The sequence below is a fragment of the Polyodon spathula genome, chromosome 6 (assembly GCF_017654505.1).
Source record: "Polyodon spathula isolate WHYD16114869_AA chromosome 6, ASM1765450v1, whole genome shotgun sequence".
Classification (NCBI taxonomy): Eukaryota; Metazoa; Chordata; class Actinopteri; order Acipenseriformes; family Polyodontidae; genus Polyodon; species Polyodon spathula.
The window spans coordinates 9035366-9054178 of record NC_054539.1 but is presented as its reverse complement, the minus strand read 5'-3'; the positions used below and the strand labels follow the sequence as shown (position 1 = coordinate 9054178).

General features: G+C 39.6%; 1 protein-coding gene across 1 annotated transcript; it reads left to right on the top strand.

Annotated features, from left to right (window-relative positions):
• Positions 1–218: 218 nt before the first annotated feature.
• LOC121316792 (calpain-2 catalytic subunit-like) lies at positions 219–18438 on the top strand. Its single transcript, XM_041251998.1, has 21 exons — positions 219–655; positions 3245–3314; positions 5986–6104; positions 6529–6662; positions 7663–7831; positions 8176–8259; positions 9926–10011; positions 10482–10547; positions 10806–10966; positions 12527–12696; positions 13853–13864; positions 14369–14580; positions 15017–15053; positions 15276–15341; positions 15568–15625; positions 15985–16049; positions 16290–16358; positions 16611–16689; positions 16957–17073; positions 17701–17759; positions 18209–18438. Exons 1-21 carry the CDS (start codon positions 419–421, stop codon positions 18230–18232), a joined length of 2094 nt encoding a protein of 697 aa, XP_041107932.1. The 5' UTR covers positions 219–418; the 3' UTR covers positions 18233–18438.
• Positions 18439–18813: the final 375 nt, after the last annotated feature.

The following is an 18813-nucleotide window of genomic DNA, read 5'->3' as shown; positions in this document are numbered from 1 at the left end:
TTTTAGGAGGCTTGGTGGTTGCAGTAAGGGAGCTGGAAAAAAACGGAACCTTTAAAAACACTATAAAGTACGAAAGTCACCTGTCTGTTATCTACACACAAACACACAAATCAAACCTTCCTGTATTGTTTTTGAAGACGTTATTGCAGCGTGGCAAATCAAATGAGCAGTTTTAATTTCCTTGGTTAACTCCCCACAGTAAAACGGGTGAGCTGTAGTATTTGCGTAGAAGACCGGTCCAAGCTTGATCAAACCACGCCTATATTGTATGTGAGGCGGTGAAGAATGTAACTTTTGGTTCATTTACAAGTTGTTGGTTGTTTTTTTTTTTGCAGAAGTATTCAAACAGGGCTAGACTTAAGCTTATTTTAGGTACGTCTATCGACCGTAAGTGAACAGCACACTACCTACAGACAACATGACGGGGATGGCATCGAAATTAGCCAAAGAGCGAGCAGCGGCCGCTGGCTTTGGAAGCAATTCGAACGCAGTGAAATACCTGAATCAAGACTTTGAAGCGCTCCGAAACCAGTGCCTTCAAGCTGGAAAGCTATTTGTAGACAACACTTTTCCTGCAGTACCCGAATCCTTGGGATTCAAAGAACTTGGGCCGAATTCCTCCAAAACCCGGGGAATCCAATGGAAAAGACCCGGGGTAAGTATTTATTTATTTATTTATTTATTTATTTATTTATCTTAATGGACTTTTCTGATACTTTTTGCTAGTAGTCGTAGTAAGCGGCTAGTGGGTTAAATTTAACGCCAGGGAATCTCTTTATTGTTATGTGTGCATACGAAATAGAATTGCTTACCCGAAAGAGATGTTGCCGGACAGTAAACTGGTTAGCAACATACTGGATTTTAGTTTTTTTTACGGGGGGGGGGTTATAGTAATGTTGAAAACATGCATATAAATTACCTAAAGACCTGTCAATGATCTTGTGTACGTTATTCAAGAATCTCCTGTTTGTTATAAGTTGACGACGCCCTGTCAAGTTTAGTGCGCAGTAATGTGTGGATTTTCTGGCACTGGTGGTAATTTAATTGAAACCAGACGAAGTTCCTGAATTGATTCAGCCTTTTCAGTTATTGAATTCGAGTTGTCTGCGAAGTGAAAAAATCCTCGCATTCGCATTGTGTTAAGTATTTTATGCTTTCGTATGTGCAGAAATTATAACAAACTTTACAGATTTTTTTTTGACTTGTACTTCTTAATGACCGGATAACTACACGTAGGATAAGGTGGGGCTCGTGGATACAGACGCTGATTAACGTCATCTGTGATGTTTACTGTCCAGAATTGAAGCTATATAACATTTCATACTTGATAATTTAAAAAAGATTATTATTTGGCAATTATTTTATTTATAATTAGATTATTATTTGCCAAGTACGTGACTCGTGTTTGATGTGCACCTAAGAAGCAATCACTTAGTACTGTATGATTATATATATCTCAACATTATAATGTACTTGTGGTTATAACATCAAAGAATTATCAGCAGTGTTGCAGAATGTAACACTAATTATTCCCAAAACCCGGTCCATTGCGCTAGTTTACAGCTTGGTCATTCAGATTCAAGAGACTTCCTCCATGTGGGAGAAGTTGAAATGCTTAAAATGGTTCAAGAAAAAACAAATCGGTCCATTCAAATCCTAATACAGTATAAATGCATTGTTGTGTAGTAATCACATTGCTGTAAACTTGCGCACCTTTAAGCGTATCTACCTTATGGTTATCCAGGGGGAGCCAGTAAATAGTGTTCATCCTGTTGCCAAACCTGCTGAAACTGAACAGCAGGTAGATAAAATCCAGACCAGGTTTGCATCAAATAGATTTTGCCTTTAGACAACAAACAGAATACTTTAGAATTTGTAAAGGGATTTTTAATCAAGTATTCTCGAATTTGACTAACAGATACAACTCCTGGATTAAGTGTGAAGCATACACTGCACAGTGCATACTCAAAATGAGACATCAGACAAGCCTATGCCTGTGCGCTTTTATCTTGCAAATTCAACATGGTTGGTCACAACGCAGTCATGTGCATTTCAGTTAAAATAGGGTACTACAATCATAATTGAGCAGTGGTGATGCTTAGTAATGCACAGTTACTCGATGCATGTGACCTTTTTGAAGATTTCCTCTGTTATGTTGTACATTTTGAATGCTGCATGTTTTCCAGGACTCCTTGAAAGTGTTGTGTCCCACATGAAACATTTTAAAAGTCACAATGTTGTTGCATTAAAAGCCCACATTGAAATATTAATTCAATGTCAGCATTGTAAACAAACTGGATTATCAACAGTGGGCTGTCTGAAAACTGTGTTCTAAATAACCACCAATGAATTGAGGAGGATTGTGAGACTGCAGCTTTAAATTAAGATTCATTAGTTTAGTTGGTTTTTCTGTTTCCTTCCAGTGTTATCACTGTTGACTTTTTTCTGCAGACACTAACAGCAGATTTCTAATACCCTAGCTTATATATAGCTGTAAGCGTACTTCTGTCCAGTTGTTATCCAGCATCAGTCTGATGTTCTGTATTTTAATCTTTTTTTAATCAGCCATTTTACATTGTGCATGCCAAAATGTGTTTTATTTTGCCTTGTAATTATTAATCTTTTACTGTTGTACTAGACCAGGGCTTCTCAACCTTGGACCCCCTGTGTCTTCTGGTTTTCATTCCAGCTGAGCGCTCAGTCACTTAACTAAACCCTTAATTTAACTGATCATTATACTTATTTTCAGTTCTTAAACAGTTGCAGATTTCAAGTTAGCTATAACATTGTATAAGTAACTTGAACTCTGCAACTGTTTAAGAGCTGAAAACAATTAAAAAGGTCTAATTCAGCAAATTATTAGTTCAATTAAGGGTTTAGTTAAGTAACTGAGAGCTCAGTTGGAATGAAAACCAACAGGGGGTCCCCAGGATTAGGGTTGAGGAGCCCTGGTCTAAACACTAGTTGCTAGCCTACTGTATATACTACCAGATCTGACCAGCAGCACACAAAAGGGCCTTTGAGACTGGCTTGTAAACACAAGAGAGACATCTACTTATCATGGGCGCAATAGATAGATTGATGAAATCAATTCTATGTAAAAACTAAATTAGAGCAACCATGAAAAAGTACATCCACGGTGGACCTCTGGATGTTTGTGAAAAGATATCAATCAGGGATCCACGATATATTTTACACTATACAAGTACATGTTGAAACTTACTGTTTATTTGCCTTTTATTAGGAGGTTTGCTCCAATCCCAAGTTCATCGATGCAGGTGCCACAAGAACTGACATCTGCCAAGGAGCGCTGGGTAAGTGAGATGATGTGTTGTAGGAAATATATATATATAATTGAATATAATGACAAGCATTCTGTATTAAATCTGCCCAGTCTTGTATCACAAAGGCTTTCACGTGATCAGTGATGACAGATGTTTTAAATATGCTAGGGGCAGTCCTTAACAAATTATCTTTAGTGGAAAGCAGTTATAAAAGGAAATGGTAGCACAAGGGTACAGTAGCTAATTGCTAAAATGGTAACGCAGTGGTAAAATGTTCACATTGTAAAGGAAATATAATGGCACTAACCAATAACATATCAGTACCACTGGGCTTCATTTTATAAGGACTGTACAGTATATGTTCCAGATCCATTTGAGCTGCCACTACTGGCAATTCTGTGTACTGCTAGGTTTTAAAATAACCATATTACAGTAGCTTGTATTAATATCCTGAAGCAGTATTAGAAAATCTTTTCAACACAAGCAACAAGGACTTGTTTTCAATCACTTTATAAAACACGCTTTGCAGAAACACCAGATGGAGTGCAGCTGTTCAGTATGTCATAAACCTTTTAAATCTTAATGTGTCTGACTGTTGCCATGGTTAGTTACATGTTTCATTCCCACCAGAGCAGGTCAATATTGACAGGTTCATAAGGTGGAGGGAGATTTTACCTGCTGTAAAACAACTTTTAATTAATTTTATTGCATGTGTGTGTTGCGCCAATGGCAAATAATATAAACAGGGCTGCGTTTGAGAATAGGGTAGTATTTGGTATGAAGGCAGTCTGTTGTTCTGTGGGTGAATAACTTTTCCTACATAATGCTTGATAGGGGAATATGAGTCAGACCTGAGCTACTAAAAAAATAACTGGGTGGGGCCTGCATTCTGGGCTTGTTTTGGAGCCAAACAGATATACACTTCTGGGTTGCCACTGAGACCGCAAGGTTATGAAACAAGGCAAATATTTCTGTGAATCACTGGTATTCCTATTCCAGTGGGGGTTGAATATCCTTACAGTATAGCTGCATCTGTATTCACCCACAGCTTCAACTGTATAAGCTGAATCTGTAATATGACATATTTCAAAAGGAACCGGATGTGAGGAGGAATGCTAGTTTCAGAAGTATAACTATTTTGACTCAACCTCATCCATGCCAATTTAGTGTGTGCTTTTCTCTGCCAGTCATGCATTTCTCCAAAACTCACAGCCCTTGAAAGTCTTACATAAGTTTTGCTTTTTGAACTGAGAGAAAAGATTTTAATGAAAACAGTGAAGCTCAATGTGTGTGTCTGGGGGAGTGATAATAACAATGAAACCAAAGTAAAAAAAACAGTGGGTTACAAAGAAGACAAACTGCAGTTTAATGTAGTAAATTCATTTAAAATGCAGTACAGTACAATGCTGTGCTGTATGTTCAGGTTACTATTTACTGCAGTATTCTGTTGTAAGGTGCTATAACATGGCTATATACTGCAGTATTTTAAACTATGCACCAGTAAAGTGTGTACAGAATTAGAAACTGCAATACTGTAGAAATATGGAAAGTACGTTTTACACAGGCGTTTTTAGCAGCAGAATAAATGGAGCAATATAAGAACTGAGCTGCTACCCTAGTAGAGCTAAGTTCAGCCCTGTATTAAACCTTTTCTCCCGAATGCCACTTCAGTAGTTACTGGTTTTATCTGAGATAGAAATGAACAATTTCTGGTTCTTTTGATTGTGTGATTTCTGTTTCCGCTTCAGTATTACGAGGCCAACACAAGATAAGGTTTATGTCTGTAATTTAACAGGGACTGTATGTGGGCTTCCAGGATGAAAGGGGTTAAACAAAATGGGTGGTACCAGGAACATTTAATTGTGTTTAAAAATGAAAAGAAAAAGCTTAAACTCGTTCCAAATGCAGCCTGGCACAAAAGGAATTGTGTTTCCCCTTTTGAGTATTGTTTTATGCTTTAAGTTACACGTTTCCAAGGGAAACGCCTGCTCTTTTACTTTAGTGGTATTTGCAACTAACCTGACCGAACAGGAAACCGTCTGCGTTGCTTGCAACCCGAGAGCTTGGGGCAGTGTGCCTGATTCAGCACAGATTCAACACTCTCAGTGCAGTGCTCACTGCACATTGTTCTTTCAATAATCAGTTTGTTTCTTTTGGGTTCAAGGGTTGCAGTTGTAGTTACCGCAGTATTGTGTTTTGAAACAAACAGAAACAAAACAGACAAACCTTCTGGCAGTAAATGTACTCACAGGAAATGTAACACTTTGATATAATGGTCCGGGTACAGCAATACTTCGGGTGATAGCTGGTTCAGCTAACCTAGTTCTCCTTCTGCTATAGACCAGTAGATTCAGTAGACTACTACTAGCAAACGTGCAGGATTAACACTGCACTGCCTCACATTCTGTGCTATTCGTTTACTTGTTTCAGTCTGTTAAATAACATTTATTTTCGTCATAGGGCTTGATATTGTGTAGCAGCACTTTTACAAATGTTTTCACAATAATAGATGCATACGTTGTAGTGTGGTTATTTGTTGAGCATTTCATATATAACCTGTGCTTGATCTAGAATTTTTTTTTCCTTTCAGCAGTGTCAGTTACAACAACTGAAGCATATTAAACCAATAAATTCCGAGGGTTATAATAATAATCTACTATAAACAATAGCTCTCAATAGCACGTTTTTTTTTTTTGATTAGGGGACTGCTGGCTCCTGGCTGCCATCGCCTCTCTGACCCTCAACGAGGATGTTTTGGCCCGGGTCGTTCCCAGCGGACAAAGCTTCAAGGAGAACTACGCCGGAATCTTTCACTTCCAGGTAAAAGAGAAAATGCAGTGAGGGACACTGTAATGGTTTGGAATATTATCCAGAAAAGCTAAGCAAATTGTCCCGCTCTCCCCCCAAGCCCAAAAGAATGTTAATAACAAAAAAATTGTTACATTGTTTTCAAGATGTTCAATTCTGTTTGCCAATGTTATTCTCACGTTTGTTCTTCAATTGTTAAAATCAAACACTTTGCTAGTTCTACATTTTTTGTCTGCTATGTCACCGTGTATTGTAACAAATAATATACACCAAAAGTGGTGCTAGCACTCTCGGGATTGATATGTCGCCAGAAACCCTTGATAGAATTGCAGCTGTATTTTGCACTGTTGGGTGTAGGTTATTCCTTGTATGTGTGTGCTGTGGATTGTGTTGTGAGTGGCAGTGGCGTTTCTAATTTGGTGATTTCTCCTTTCAGTTCTGGCAGTTTGGGGAGTGGGTTGATGTTGTTGTTGATGACAGGCTGCCCACAAAGGATGGGGAACTGGTTTTTGTGCACACAGAGGAGAAAACAGAGTTCTGGAGCGCACTGCTGGAGAAGGCCTATGCCAAGTAAGTAGGCCTTGTTGGTGATTTGTGCTATGTTAAGTCAGGGAAGCACTTCTCACTTTGAAAAAAGCTGGCTTGTAGAGTTGGTGAGCTCTGCATCAGTGGAAACAAGTGAGAAAATACAGGTAGTGGAGTGAGTCTACTGATTAATTAGTTTAAAGATAAGAGGGTCTACCCTGACCCCACTTCCAATTGAAGTATCCTTTACTCTACAGAGACTGACAGTTTCCTTAATATCACACTGTGGCAAAGTGGTTGCAGTGCGCAGGTGTAGAGGTGTTGCAGAGCTCAAGACAAGAACAAACAACAAAGTACTGGTGAAATGATGGTTTATTTATAGTCCAAAGTCTGATGACAAACAGTAAATAATAATGATAAAAGACAATACACAGAGTTTGCGTATTGCTCTGTTTAATCCACGGGTTGGTCCTGAAATAATAGTCCCAGTATGTAAACACCCACAGTTAACACAAACATGATCACAAGTCCACATTGAGTGGTATAGTGCTCGTGGTGCAAATACAATTGACCATGAAACAAGTGCACTGTCACATCTCTACGTCCCCTTACATACCGTCAATCACGCTCACTTGGTTAATGAGCGCAACCACTCCTCCAGTCTGCGGTTGCCACATCATTTCCTTCCGGGTCAATGATTTAGTGTACCGTAGCTCCGTCCCCTTTCTAAATGGACGACTTCCGCCTAACCCTGGGAATGAATTGTCTGGTGACCCAGTCCAGGGCACTCTGTTCCCTTTACACAGTGCCCTCACAGGTTGGGAGGAAGATATATCACAAAGAATCATTTGGTCTCTGTCACACACACTAAAACATATTTACCCTTAGTCACATTTGGCAATGTAAGAACCCACATCATTAAAGTTTGGTGGTAAGAGATTTGAAACAGTTCGATCAAGAACCAACCCTTTAAAGACACACCACCCTGTACAGGTTTACAACTCAGCACAACATCTTGACGAACATCCACATGTTTGTCTTGCAGGATGAATGGCTGCTACGAGGCCCTGTCTGGGGGGTCCACTACTGAAGGCTTTGAAGATTTCACCGGTGGAATCGCAGAGATGTATGACCTGAAGAAAGCTCCAAAGAACCTTTTTCAGATCATCAGGAAAGCCCTGGATTCAGGATCTCTTCTGGGATGCTCTATTGATGTAATTATTCTGCAGTTGTTTGACACATTTAACTTTTAACAGTGGTAAGAATTTGTTTTAGGAAAATGCAAATTCAGGCAAAAAGAAACCAAATGTAGAGCAGTTTTTATGTTTGATGTTAACCTTAATAATGGAAACATCATTGGTAGTGCACACTGTTTTCCTGCAGCAAAATGAACTTTCTTGAAGATCCTAACGTTGTATACATTTTTAAATATCTTCTGGGAGCTGCAATTTCAAGTACAGATTTCTGAGTTGAAGGTGTACAAGGTGTTGCAGTCATACCAACTTTACTGCTACTTCCAAGTCATTCTTGATAACTAACTGTGGTTTTATTAATGCAGATCACAAGTGCATCAGACAGTGAGGCGGTCACTTACCAGAAGCTGGTGAAGGGACACGCATACTCACTCACAGGTGCTGAAGTGGTAAGTGATGAGCCAAGTGCTTCGTCTCATTGCAGTGTTTTACTTTGTATTTCACATTCACTGCTGTTTTACGCTACCCTTATAACAATGTACCACTGTATTTATGCAGCTAACATGCTTTTCCCATGGCTATACTGTGCATTTACCATAGATTACCCTGGTTTGCCATGTTTATTAATATGTTTTACCATAGCTCGATATTCTTTACCATGGTTACCTATTTCTTTCCCATGCTTTATTACATTTTGCTATGCTTGTTAGACAAAAAAAGATATCCCTCCATTACCATCTGACAATATCCCTGGATGGACTCCTTTTAATGTGTCCTTTAAAGAGTAAGTAGTGTGGTTCTGAAAAATATAGCGTTGCACATCCCCAGGTCAGGGGTCTCCCCAGACCTTTTGAGCCAGACGGGCTGCCCGGCTGAAAACACCCGGTCTGCCCTTCTTGCAGATGCTACTGTGTCTTTAACAATAAGGATTGATTCTGCTTCTAGCAGACAAGATCACTTGCGCTTTGCTGGGTGAAAAAAAAAAAATCTTTGAACCACATGACACCTGTGTGACATCTTGGCACAACATTTAACCAATCTCAGAGTTGAAGGGGCGGGTTTTCTGTATTAAGCACTTTGAGAGGCTAAAACTTTAAAATGACTGCTAAAAAAATAACCAATTTATTTTCAAAGCATAAATAGTGACAATGAATGCACTATATACTTGAAGCACGGTAATTTACCATAAAAAAAAAACTAATAAAAAATGTAGAACATAGAAAAGAGCAAGCAGATAGCAAGCAGTCAACGAAAGACAACACATTATTCAAATTCTTTTGTTGTATTACATATTTAAGGTAAGGCAGGTTTATTTTTCTGTTAAAAGTGCTCCTGGCTGTACAGAATTCCTGGTGAGAACCCTACAGGTGTTGCTACAGCTGTTTACATAACATACTGTTGCAGAGAAGGGGAGGAGCAGGCAGAGGCCCTGCACATGAAAAAATGTGTGTTTTGTGTAAAAAAAAAAAAAAAATAGGGTGCGACCAGGGGTAATTGACCAAACATCATTCCATTATCAACTGGCCACATACCACTTTTCAATAACAGTCACACCATTCAGCACTTACACAATCCCTACACCAATTAAATAATTGCATTCACTCATTGCTTAGTGGGCCTCTGCCCTGCTCACATCCTCCCCCTCCTCTGCCACAGTTGCCTATCGTTTTTCTTTTTATTGTTAACATCCTGATAACTTTTTACGAAACAGAAATGCCAGAGCACTTGTTTTTTGGTTGGTTGTTTGGTTTTTTTTTTTTTGTTGTTTTTTTTTTTTTTAAATCTGACCTTTTTTTAAATAACTTTGAAACAGACAACTGTAAAAAGTTGTCAAGATGTTAACAATGAAAAAAGAAATTATAGGCATTATTTAAACAGGTGTAGCAACGCGTGGGGATGTACAACGCTGTATTTCCAGAACCCCGCTACTTACTCTTTAAGACTGCACTAAATCTTCGTGTTCATTTTGAAGTTATGTTACGCATCTCTGTGTTATGGGCTATGCGAAGAGAAATAGTTTTAGTAAGTTTTTTTTTTTAATCCACAGTGTGTTCATTTTTTCTGTTTTGTTGTTGTGCGCAGTCATGATAGGCAGAGCCTGCTGGTGTTTTTTAGGTGAATTATCGAGGCCGTGCAGAGCAGCTGATCCGAGTCAGGAATCCATGGGGTCAGGTGGAGTGGACCGGTGCATGGAGTGACAAGTAGGTTGTGGACTGTGGGAACAATTTTGAATGAGTTTCAGAGAAAATGTCACAACGGAAATATTGCAATAGAGAAAACAAACTATAAAAATCTAACAGGGGACTTCAAAAGACGATGCATCACCAGTGATATACGTAGTCTGAGGACTAACCCTGCCAGTGAGTTTCACATTCACTTGGACAATAAACAAGTCTTCTTCATCAATTGATGAGTGCAGTGGCTACATAAACAAGTCAAAGTGAAAAGCGAAACAACAATAAGGGACTTGGGAGAAAATGATTGTAGAAACAAGAAACGAAAAAAGGCTCTTTTTAAAGTTATTGCTCCTTTTTAAACTTTAAATGCATGTAAAATGCATGCTAATAGCAGAATGGTGTGTTTATAATGCATCACCAGGGTTTCTCTTGTTTTGGAGGTTTCTTTCTGGGTGTTCATTCCAAACCTTGTCTCTGGTGTTTCACCCTCACAGCTCCCCCGAGTGGAACAGCGTGGAAGCTTCTCAGCGGCCCAACAAAGCCGAGGACGGAGAGTTTTGGTGAGCCGCACTTTGAAATTGGGGTCTTTTTCTAAACACTGTGCATGTATTTTACTTGGCACAAACCGTTTTAAAAGTAAAGTAGTACAGTATGTACATTGTAACTTTGTGTTTCACACAATAGAAAAAACTTACTATATACCAGCTCAACTGTCAAGTTAGGAACTACCTAAACTGTCTATATGAACTATGTATGTATGTAAGTATGTAAAAGCTCCTGCTGAAAAATGCCTTTTCTTTGTTTCTGGTCTTTGCCAGGATGTCGTTTTCAGACTTCATGAGGCATTACTCCAGGCTGGAGATCTGCAACCTGACTCCTGACACCCTGACCAGTAACGACTACAAGAACTGGAGCGTGTGCAACTACCACGGAACCTGGAGAACCGGCTCCACAGCGGGGGGCTGCAGGAACAACCCGTGTAAGAAACCCAGAGAGCATAAAAACCCATTCTGACCAAGGCAGCCGTTTACTATGAAGAGTTTCTGTGTGTTGACGAGAATACAATGAGTCATAGAGGTGGGGCTCATTAGTCATGGCAGGAAACAGGAATTGTCATCCTAGCAGTGCCGCTGAATTTTTTTTTTTTTTTGTCTTTTATTTTTTATGACATTCTGACACAGAAGCCATATAACAAGGTCCCTTAAACTTCGGTTTATTATTGTGTCATTCAGCTGAGACATCAGCACTGGATTTGTGCCACATTTAATGCTGCATGACTTTTCTGATTATGCAAAGCAGTTAGTTGTTAAATTTATAATACCTGGCTGGTTGTATATTCGGCATGTATAGGTTTGAACTGCCGGTATTGTATTTACCTCCTGATTTAGTTTCTCTGCTTAGCCACAAGTCTTTATCTGTGCATCTTCTCTGTTGGCTCATGCAGTACATTCTTGTTAAAAAATACTTTACCCCTCAAACAATTTCTTCTGCAAGAAACATGAGGATATATCATTGCATCTTAAAACCAATGCACCATCCCTCCCCGAAGGGAACTATATACCTCAAACTGAGATTTGGCTTGTATGTGCAGCAACAGATCATGACAGGCACCATGAGAGCTTTCTCTCACAGCTCAGTCCTGCTCTGAACATCCCTGCCACCCAATCCTGGGCCTCTCTCAACTCAAGGAGTGACTGACAATGGTTCCAGGTTATGCAGATTATTTTGTGATGTGGATTACACTAATGTCGGCTAGGGCTAGGTTGAGACCACCAGCCACATTTCACCTGTTAATTGAAAAAAAATATCCTGCTGAACCTCCTATCTCGCACACAAGGTCTTTCCTCCTGCCAACATTTTTACTTTCCTTTGTCATTAAGTTAAGATGCTATGTTAAAGCAGTAGCACATGCATCATTTAAAATGTTTTAAGTAATTTAGGTGCAACATTTTAAAATTATTTTAAGGTCAAAGCACAGCACCCTCTGAATAATCTAAACCAGTTGGGACTGGATGTATTGATCCCCTTATTCGCCACAAAAAGACACTAGAGGGCTAGATGAGGTTTAAAATATTTAAGGGTGTGTTCAGATCATTGACACGATAATGTTTCGTTGCTCTCTGCCAGATGAGGGTCTTGTATGAAGCTCATGTGAGGCACATGAGGAGCAGTGTGTAAAGATACATTGTGTATCAATGAATTCTGCTACCTTTATTTCCATCAGATACTGTGTTGTAATAAAGGTCTGTATTGTTTGTATTGTAATACAAGAACAAAAGCACAACAGAGCTCATTGTAGCTCACCAAATGGTTCTGGAGGAGGAATACGTGTGTTTTATAGTTGGTAGGAATACGTGCCCTCTGTAACTCATTTCATTTTAGTTACATGACATGAGCAAATGTTCTTATTATGCATCGTACAAGTAGGCAATCTAGGCTTGCACATGTATCGTGATACATATCGTATTGTGACCTGCATATCGCGAAAAATATAATGTTGTGACATTACTGTATCGTCGGACCCCTATTGAATCATCAGATACCTTCTGGACGAACCCCCAGTTTGTGCTCAAGCTGGAGGAGGTGGACGATGACCCTGATGATGGGGAGGACGGCTGCACCTTCCTGGTGGGTCTGATACAGAAGAACCGCAGAAGGCAGAGGAAGATGGGAGAGGACATGCACACCATCGGCTTCGCCATCTACGAGGTACATGCACTGTGAACTCTGAGGGGCGGGGGTTACATCTACGAGATACAGTTACTGAACTCTGAGGAGGGGTTACATCTACGAGGTACAGTTACTGAACTCTGAGGAGGGGTTACATCTACGAGGTACAGTTACTGAACTCTGAGGGGGGGGTTACATCTACGAGGTACAGTTACTGAACTCTGAGGAGGGGGGTTACATCTACGAGGTACAGTTACTGAACTCTGAGGGGGGGGTTACATCTACGAGGTACAGTTACTGAACTCTGAGGAGGGGTTACATCTACGAGATACAGTTACTGAACTCTGAGGAGGGGTTACATCTACGAGGTACAGTTACTGAACTCTGAGGGGGGGGTTACATCTACGAGGTACAGTTACTGAACTCTGAGGAGGGGGTTACATCTACGAGGTACAGTTACTGAACTCTGGGGGGGGGGTTACATCTACGAGGTACAGTTACTGAACTCTGAGGGGGGGGTTACTGAGGAGGGGGTTACATCTACGAGGTACAGTTACTGAACTCTGAGGGGGGGGTTACATCTACGAGGTACAGTTACTGAACTCTGGGGGGGGGGTTACATCTACGAGGTACAGTTACTGAACTCTGAGGGGGGGGTTACATCTACGAGGTACAGTTACTGAACTCTGAGGGGGGGGGGGGGGGGGGGGGGGGGGGGGGGGGGGTACATCTACGAGGATGTCACTGGGGGGGTCCCCCCATCTAAAGGTAGTTACTCCACAATGAACTCTGAGGGGGGGGGGGGGGGGGGTACAGTTACATCTACAAGGTACATCTACAAGTACAGTACTGAACTCTGGGGGGGGGGGGGGGTTACATCTACAAGGTACAGTTACTGAACTCTGAGGGGTTGCATCTAAAGCAGGTTGCAAGTCTGGAAAGGGCTTATATAAAGCGGATGAATTAAAAAGTAAGATGTTAAAACAAAACAAAACAAAAAAATGTCTAGCTGTCTTGGTCTGAATCCCAGATGGTATCTCATAAAAAATAATTCCATATTAGTGTGAAAGATTTCATATAGAATAATGCTCAAATTAACAAGCGATTACTCGCAAAAATATATTGCATTGCAGTACTTTTTTTTTTTTTTTTTTTGAAAGCATGACAAGTAATTTCCTTTGTCTTTCTGTTCCAGGTTCCACAGCAGGTATGCACACTGGCTCGGAGGGAGTTCTTCTCACTCTGATTGGAGCAACGGTATCCCCATGATGAAAGAGAGCAGTGTCTCTATGACTAGGGGTTCATTAGTATTGCCTCCAGCCTTTCTGCGACTGCATGGTTCACAAATTTTTTGACTTTTCTTAATGAAATTTCACTTGGACACGGAAGCAGTTGCCAGCCGAGCCTCTGACCACTTTTAAAGTCTAACAAATCTGCTGTCTTCCCCATTGTACCCTAAAGTGACTTGTCACAGGGAGATGCAGCTAACACATGTTACAGAGTGTAATCGAGGGATTCAATTTGCTGTGAACTTATTCAGTCATTTTCGAGGCAGACGATTTCACATAAATGTGTGCTACGCATTTCAGCTTTCTGCTTGTGCAACACGTATTAAATAAAGTATAAATGGTATTCTATTTCATATACCAGGCACGTTTGGTATTTTCTCAGATCACAATGAAACATTTAGTTTTTTTGTTTGTCCCGAAAGTTCCATGGTCAAAGGGATGTTCACTTGGATAAGAACTTCTTCCTGACTCACGCCCAGACTGCCAGGTCTGAGACCTTCATCAACCTGCGGGAGGTGTGCAGCCGCTTCAAGCTGCCGCCCGGGGAGTACCTCGTGGTCCCCTCCACCTTCGAGCCGCACAAAAACGGGGACTTCTGCCTGCGTGTCTTCACAGAGAAACAGGCCGAGACACAGTGAGTACCGCGGTCCTGGGAAACGTAGCGCAGGCACAGTTTGAGAGAGCCTGGGTCCTGTAACCTGTTGCCGCTTAACCAGCTATTTGGGAAATTCTAGAACAATGGAATGTGCTGCTGCAAGGCATGGTATCCTTGTTTATATCTGATTTTAAATCTGATGTAATGTCAGTGGGAACACCTTGTCAAAACCAATCTGTCATCCACTAGTATGTTTATTTTCAAATCACTGAAGAGATAGAGTTCTCCCCCTGTATAGCTCCTTAACCCGTTCCACACTATAGAGGACGAGTATTATGAACTTGATTTTAGCCGAGATGCAGTATGCATGTTTTTTCTTTCTTTTTTTTTTATCCTAACGTCTGCATTATTCCATTTTGTTCTCGCGTCTTCCTTTTAAATCAGAATTGTAATGTGTTTTTTTTGTTGCATGCAGGGTGTGTGATGATCCCGTTGATGCTGTCCTTGATGAGGTACGTTTGGTTTGTTCTCACTTGCATTTTGTTTTTCTTTTTTCTCTATTCTCTGTTGTATGTCTATTGTTTTACAGTCCACCAAACACAGTTTTACTTAATCAACATACTTATAATGATATAAAATATGAAATGAGATTAAGTCAGATTACTAAACAACTAATATATTGTTATTATTCTTTTAAAAAACATGTTTTTTTATGTTTTATTTTTTTAAACCAGGGTTTGGTTTCTGAGGACCAAATAGAAACAAATTTCAAGAACTTGTTTGTCAGACTTGCAGGGCAGGTGAGTGTAACCTATTATTATTATTATTATTATTATTATTATTATTACTTCTGTGATAATTAATTAGAAGTGCGTGCTGGAAGCTAGTTACACAAAACTTTTTTTTTTTTTTTTTTTTTTTAACTGCAGTCTTCATAGAACGCTTTTAAAGTAGTGTGTTTGCATTGGGTTAGTTATGAACTTGTCCTTACAGCCTCTGATAACGTGTTGTATTTTTTGTTTGCAGGACAATGAGATTTCTGCCTCAGAACTGAAAACTATTTTAAATAACGTGGTGTCAAAACGTAAGTCAGTTTATTATTTTGTTATTTTATATATTATTATTATTACTTATTTTATTTTTTTACATTTTTGTTGTTCCACAAAAGGCACGATATTAAACCCTGAAAACAGTCTCATCGAAGATGTGAAGTATTTGTACATTTTTCTTTGTATGAACGGCCTTTTTTCTATGTTCTACTCATACTAGATGGCCTGTGGTCTTTGGTTTCCTCACTCCAGAATGCCACTGAGTGACTGTGTCCTTTCAAGTGTATTTGCTCCACCAGCTCTAACAGAAGGGCTGTGATAAGAGCAAAACTGCATACTGAGCATACTGAGGGTTAAACCACACCTTCTTATTTTTACTGATTTTATTTTTCAGGCTCTGACATTAAAACGGATGGCTTCAGTCTAGAAACTTGCAGAGTCATGGTCAACCTTATGGACGTATCCTGTATTTATTTTAAGAGTTTTTTTTTTTTAATTGTTTTATTTGTTTGTTGACACTGCCCGATGCTTACTGCAGCATCCCAGACTATATGGTTAGGCATGAGTCATCAGTCTAATTACAGATGTCCCATAAGGGTGTAGTTATATACATTTCAGTATAGTAGTATTTTCTGCTGCTGCTGTTATGAACAAAACATAAACAATGTGTTGAGCAGGTTGACCTTAACACAACCACAGGACAGTGGAAATGGTAAACTCGGAATAGCGGAGTTTGCAACTCTATGGAAAAAAATTCAGAAATATCTGGTAAGAATGTATTTAATCAGCAACCAGTTCAGATGTGTTTTATTTTAGGAGGTTTCCTATACCGTATTTAATGTTTGAATAAAATAAATAGAGATTATATTTGTGTGTTTTAAGACGTAAAGCAATTAAAGACAGTGTTTTCGGAGCATTACAATGTTTTTCTTTTCAGTCTAAAACCTCAAGTGTAACAATACCATCACTAATCCATGTTAGTATGATAATTCATCTCAGTTTAATTGGTTTTATTTCTAGAAAATATACAAGGACAACGATCTAGACCAGTCTGGCACTATGAGCACCCCTGAAATGCGAATAGCACTGAAAGAAGCAGGTATTTCTTTGTCCCGATCGGAAACCTTTAACTCATCCCGGTTTTGCTATTGTAGATTTTTTTTAATTGTATCAGTGTGCTTAGAAAGATAACAGCAGAGCAATTAGAGTATTGTATTGGGTTGTGTTAGCGCCATTCAAAAGTACAGTAAACAATCTTGATTATGTTTCATAATTCTGATTATGTGTAAATCACTTGTTTTAATGGTAATCGCCGAGTTGAGTGTGTGGTTTATGACAGCAATGAAGCTAACGTTCTTTCGGCCAGGTTTCAGACTGAACAACAGCATTCACCAGATTCTTGTTGCCCGTTACGCTGACACCGACATGACCATCGACTTTGATAACTTTGTTGCCTGCCTGATGCGTCTTGAAAACATGTTCAGTAAGTACCTATAGCCATAACCTCAAGCATTCAATTCGATTCATTCTGATGTCCGTTGAACTGTAAGTGACCAAGTCAAGCCTTCTCCAGGGTTGTATCTTTTCGGTTATTTAACCAGTGGAGCTTCAGCTAAGCAATCCTTAGGTTATTTTGGGGGGGTCCCTATGTGGTTCCCCAAGTAAAAGCAGGGCTGCATATTGTGCAGGGCGAGTCACACAGCCAGGGGAGTGCATGGGGAGCATGTTGTCAGTGTCAAGTTGCCGTTCGTCGCTGCGGATTCCACAGGCAGCGTCACAATGACTGGCGCTTATTCAGGTTAGGAAGGCAAATGAGCAGGTTTGGAGAATACAAACAGTTCACCTGAGGTGTGGTTGGGAACATGATTGGACATTCTAATTTGGGGAGAAAAAGGGATGAGAAGGAGGGGGGGGAGAGAAAAGACACCATCACTTCTAGTCTGTCAATGGGGTAGTGATTTCAGTACATACAGTTCTACAGTGCATATTCTACCATACCTCATTAACTCAGTCTGTTTGTGGCAATGAAAACCTTTATCATTACTGGCCAGTGTATAGAAAGTGTGGGAAATCAAGGGGTTCTTATGATGTGTGTGTTTTGTTTTTTTAGGAATCTTTAAAAAGGTGGACAGTGAAGACACTGGGTTCATGGAGCTCAACTATTTCCAGGTGAGAGACCCTTTGATTTACATTGGATCGGTTTCCCTTCATGCCACAGTCATCAGCTGGATAAAGCAGACAATGCAGCTGTTGTCCTATAAAATTGCATTGTATGTTTGCTGTTTTTTTTTGCTAAAAGTCAAATCAGAAGGCAACATGTTTGCATTGGTTTTTGAAGAACCAGAAATCTAAAATCCAATAGTTCACTATTAGAAGATCAAAATAATAAATGTTTTTCTTCAGGTTGTTGGAAAATAACCCAGATTTTTCGTTTTAAACTCTGTGCCTGAGATTCAATGTTAATAATAGCTTGCTGTCTTGTATTTTCAACACCATCCACCCTGTACAGCTCTAGATTACTAGGCGTGGTACGCTGTTTTTGGGACACAATGCAAAGTTTCAGATCCCTTAGAACAGTCAGTTAAATGACACTTTGTTGTTGTTTTTTTTTCTTGCAGTGGCTGTCTTTCGCCCTGATCTAACCATTCAGAAGATTTAACAGGAGAGACAAAGCAAGAGGAACACACAAGACTATTTTACAATATATAGAAACGTTTATATTCTCCACAGTATGTAACCAATGTTTTCGATGTTTCATTATAGAGTATGTCGGGAAAGAAGATGTAGTTTGCTTTGCCTTTTTATATGTTGATGGGTCATAAAAATAAATCTTATAATCACTTCTAAATTATGAGCTGCCTTTTTTTTTTTTTACATTGATAAATACACTGTTTTCAGTAATCGGTTATTTTGAGCCATAAGTGCACACTGACTTAACCAAGGTGGCAGCGCTTTCTGAATATATCTGTTCTTCAATATACCTTTCTAGTCAAATCCTAAAATTGTAAAATGTCTTGTCCCTGTGTCAGTGCAAAAATGTACTCACTTTAGGTTGTATTATATTGTCCTAATTTATCAGAACCTAACCTTTCATTTCCTTCTAAAGTTCATATTGTTTCCCTGTGCAGGAATCTGCTCCCAAAACACACTTCCTGTCCTAAACAATGTCATTTCCCTTTGGCCTGTATGCTAGTTGGAACATGGAAAAATGTCCTTTTTTTTT

Coding starts and splice junctions, on each gene's coding strand:
- LOC121316792 (XM_041251998.1), top strand. CDS start 419: ATGACGGGGATGGCATCGAAATTAGCCAAAGAGCGAGCAGCGGCCGCT. Junction 6,105..6,528: donor CCGGAATCTTTCACTTCCAG/GTAAAAGAGAAA, acceptor TTCTCCTTTCAG/TTCTGGCAGTTTGGGGAGTG. Junction 17,760..18,208: donor TGGAGCTCAACTATTTCCAG/GTGAGAGACCCT, acceptor TTTTTCTTGCAG/TGGCTGTCTTTCGCCCTGAT.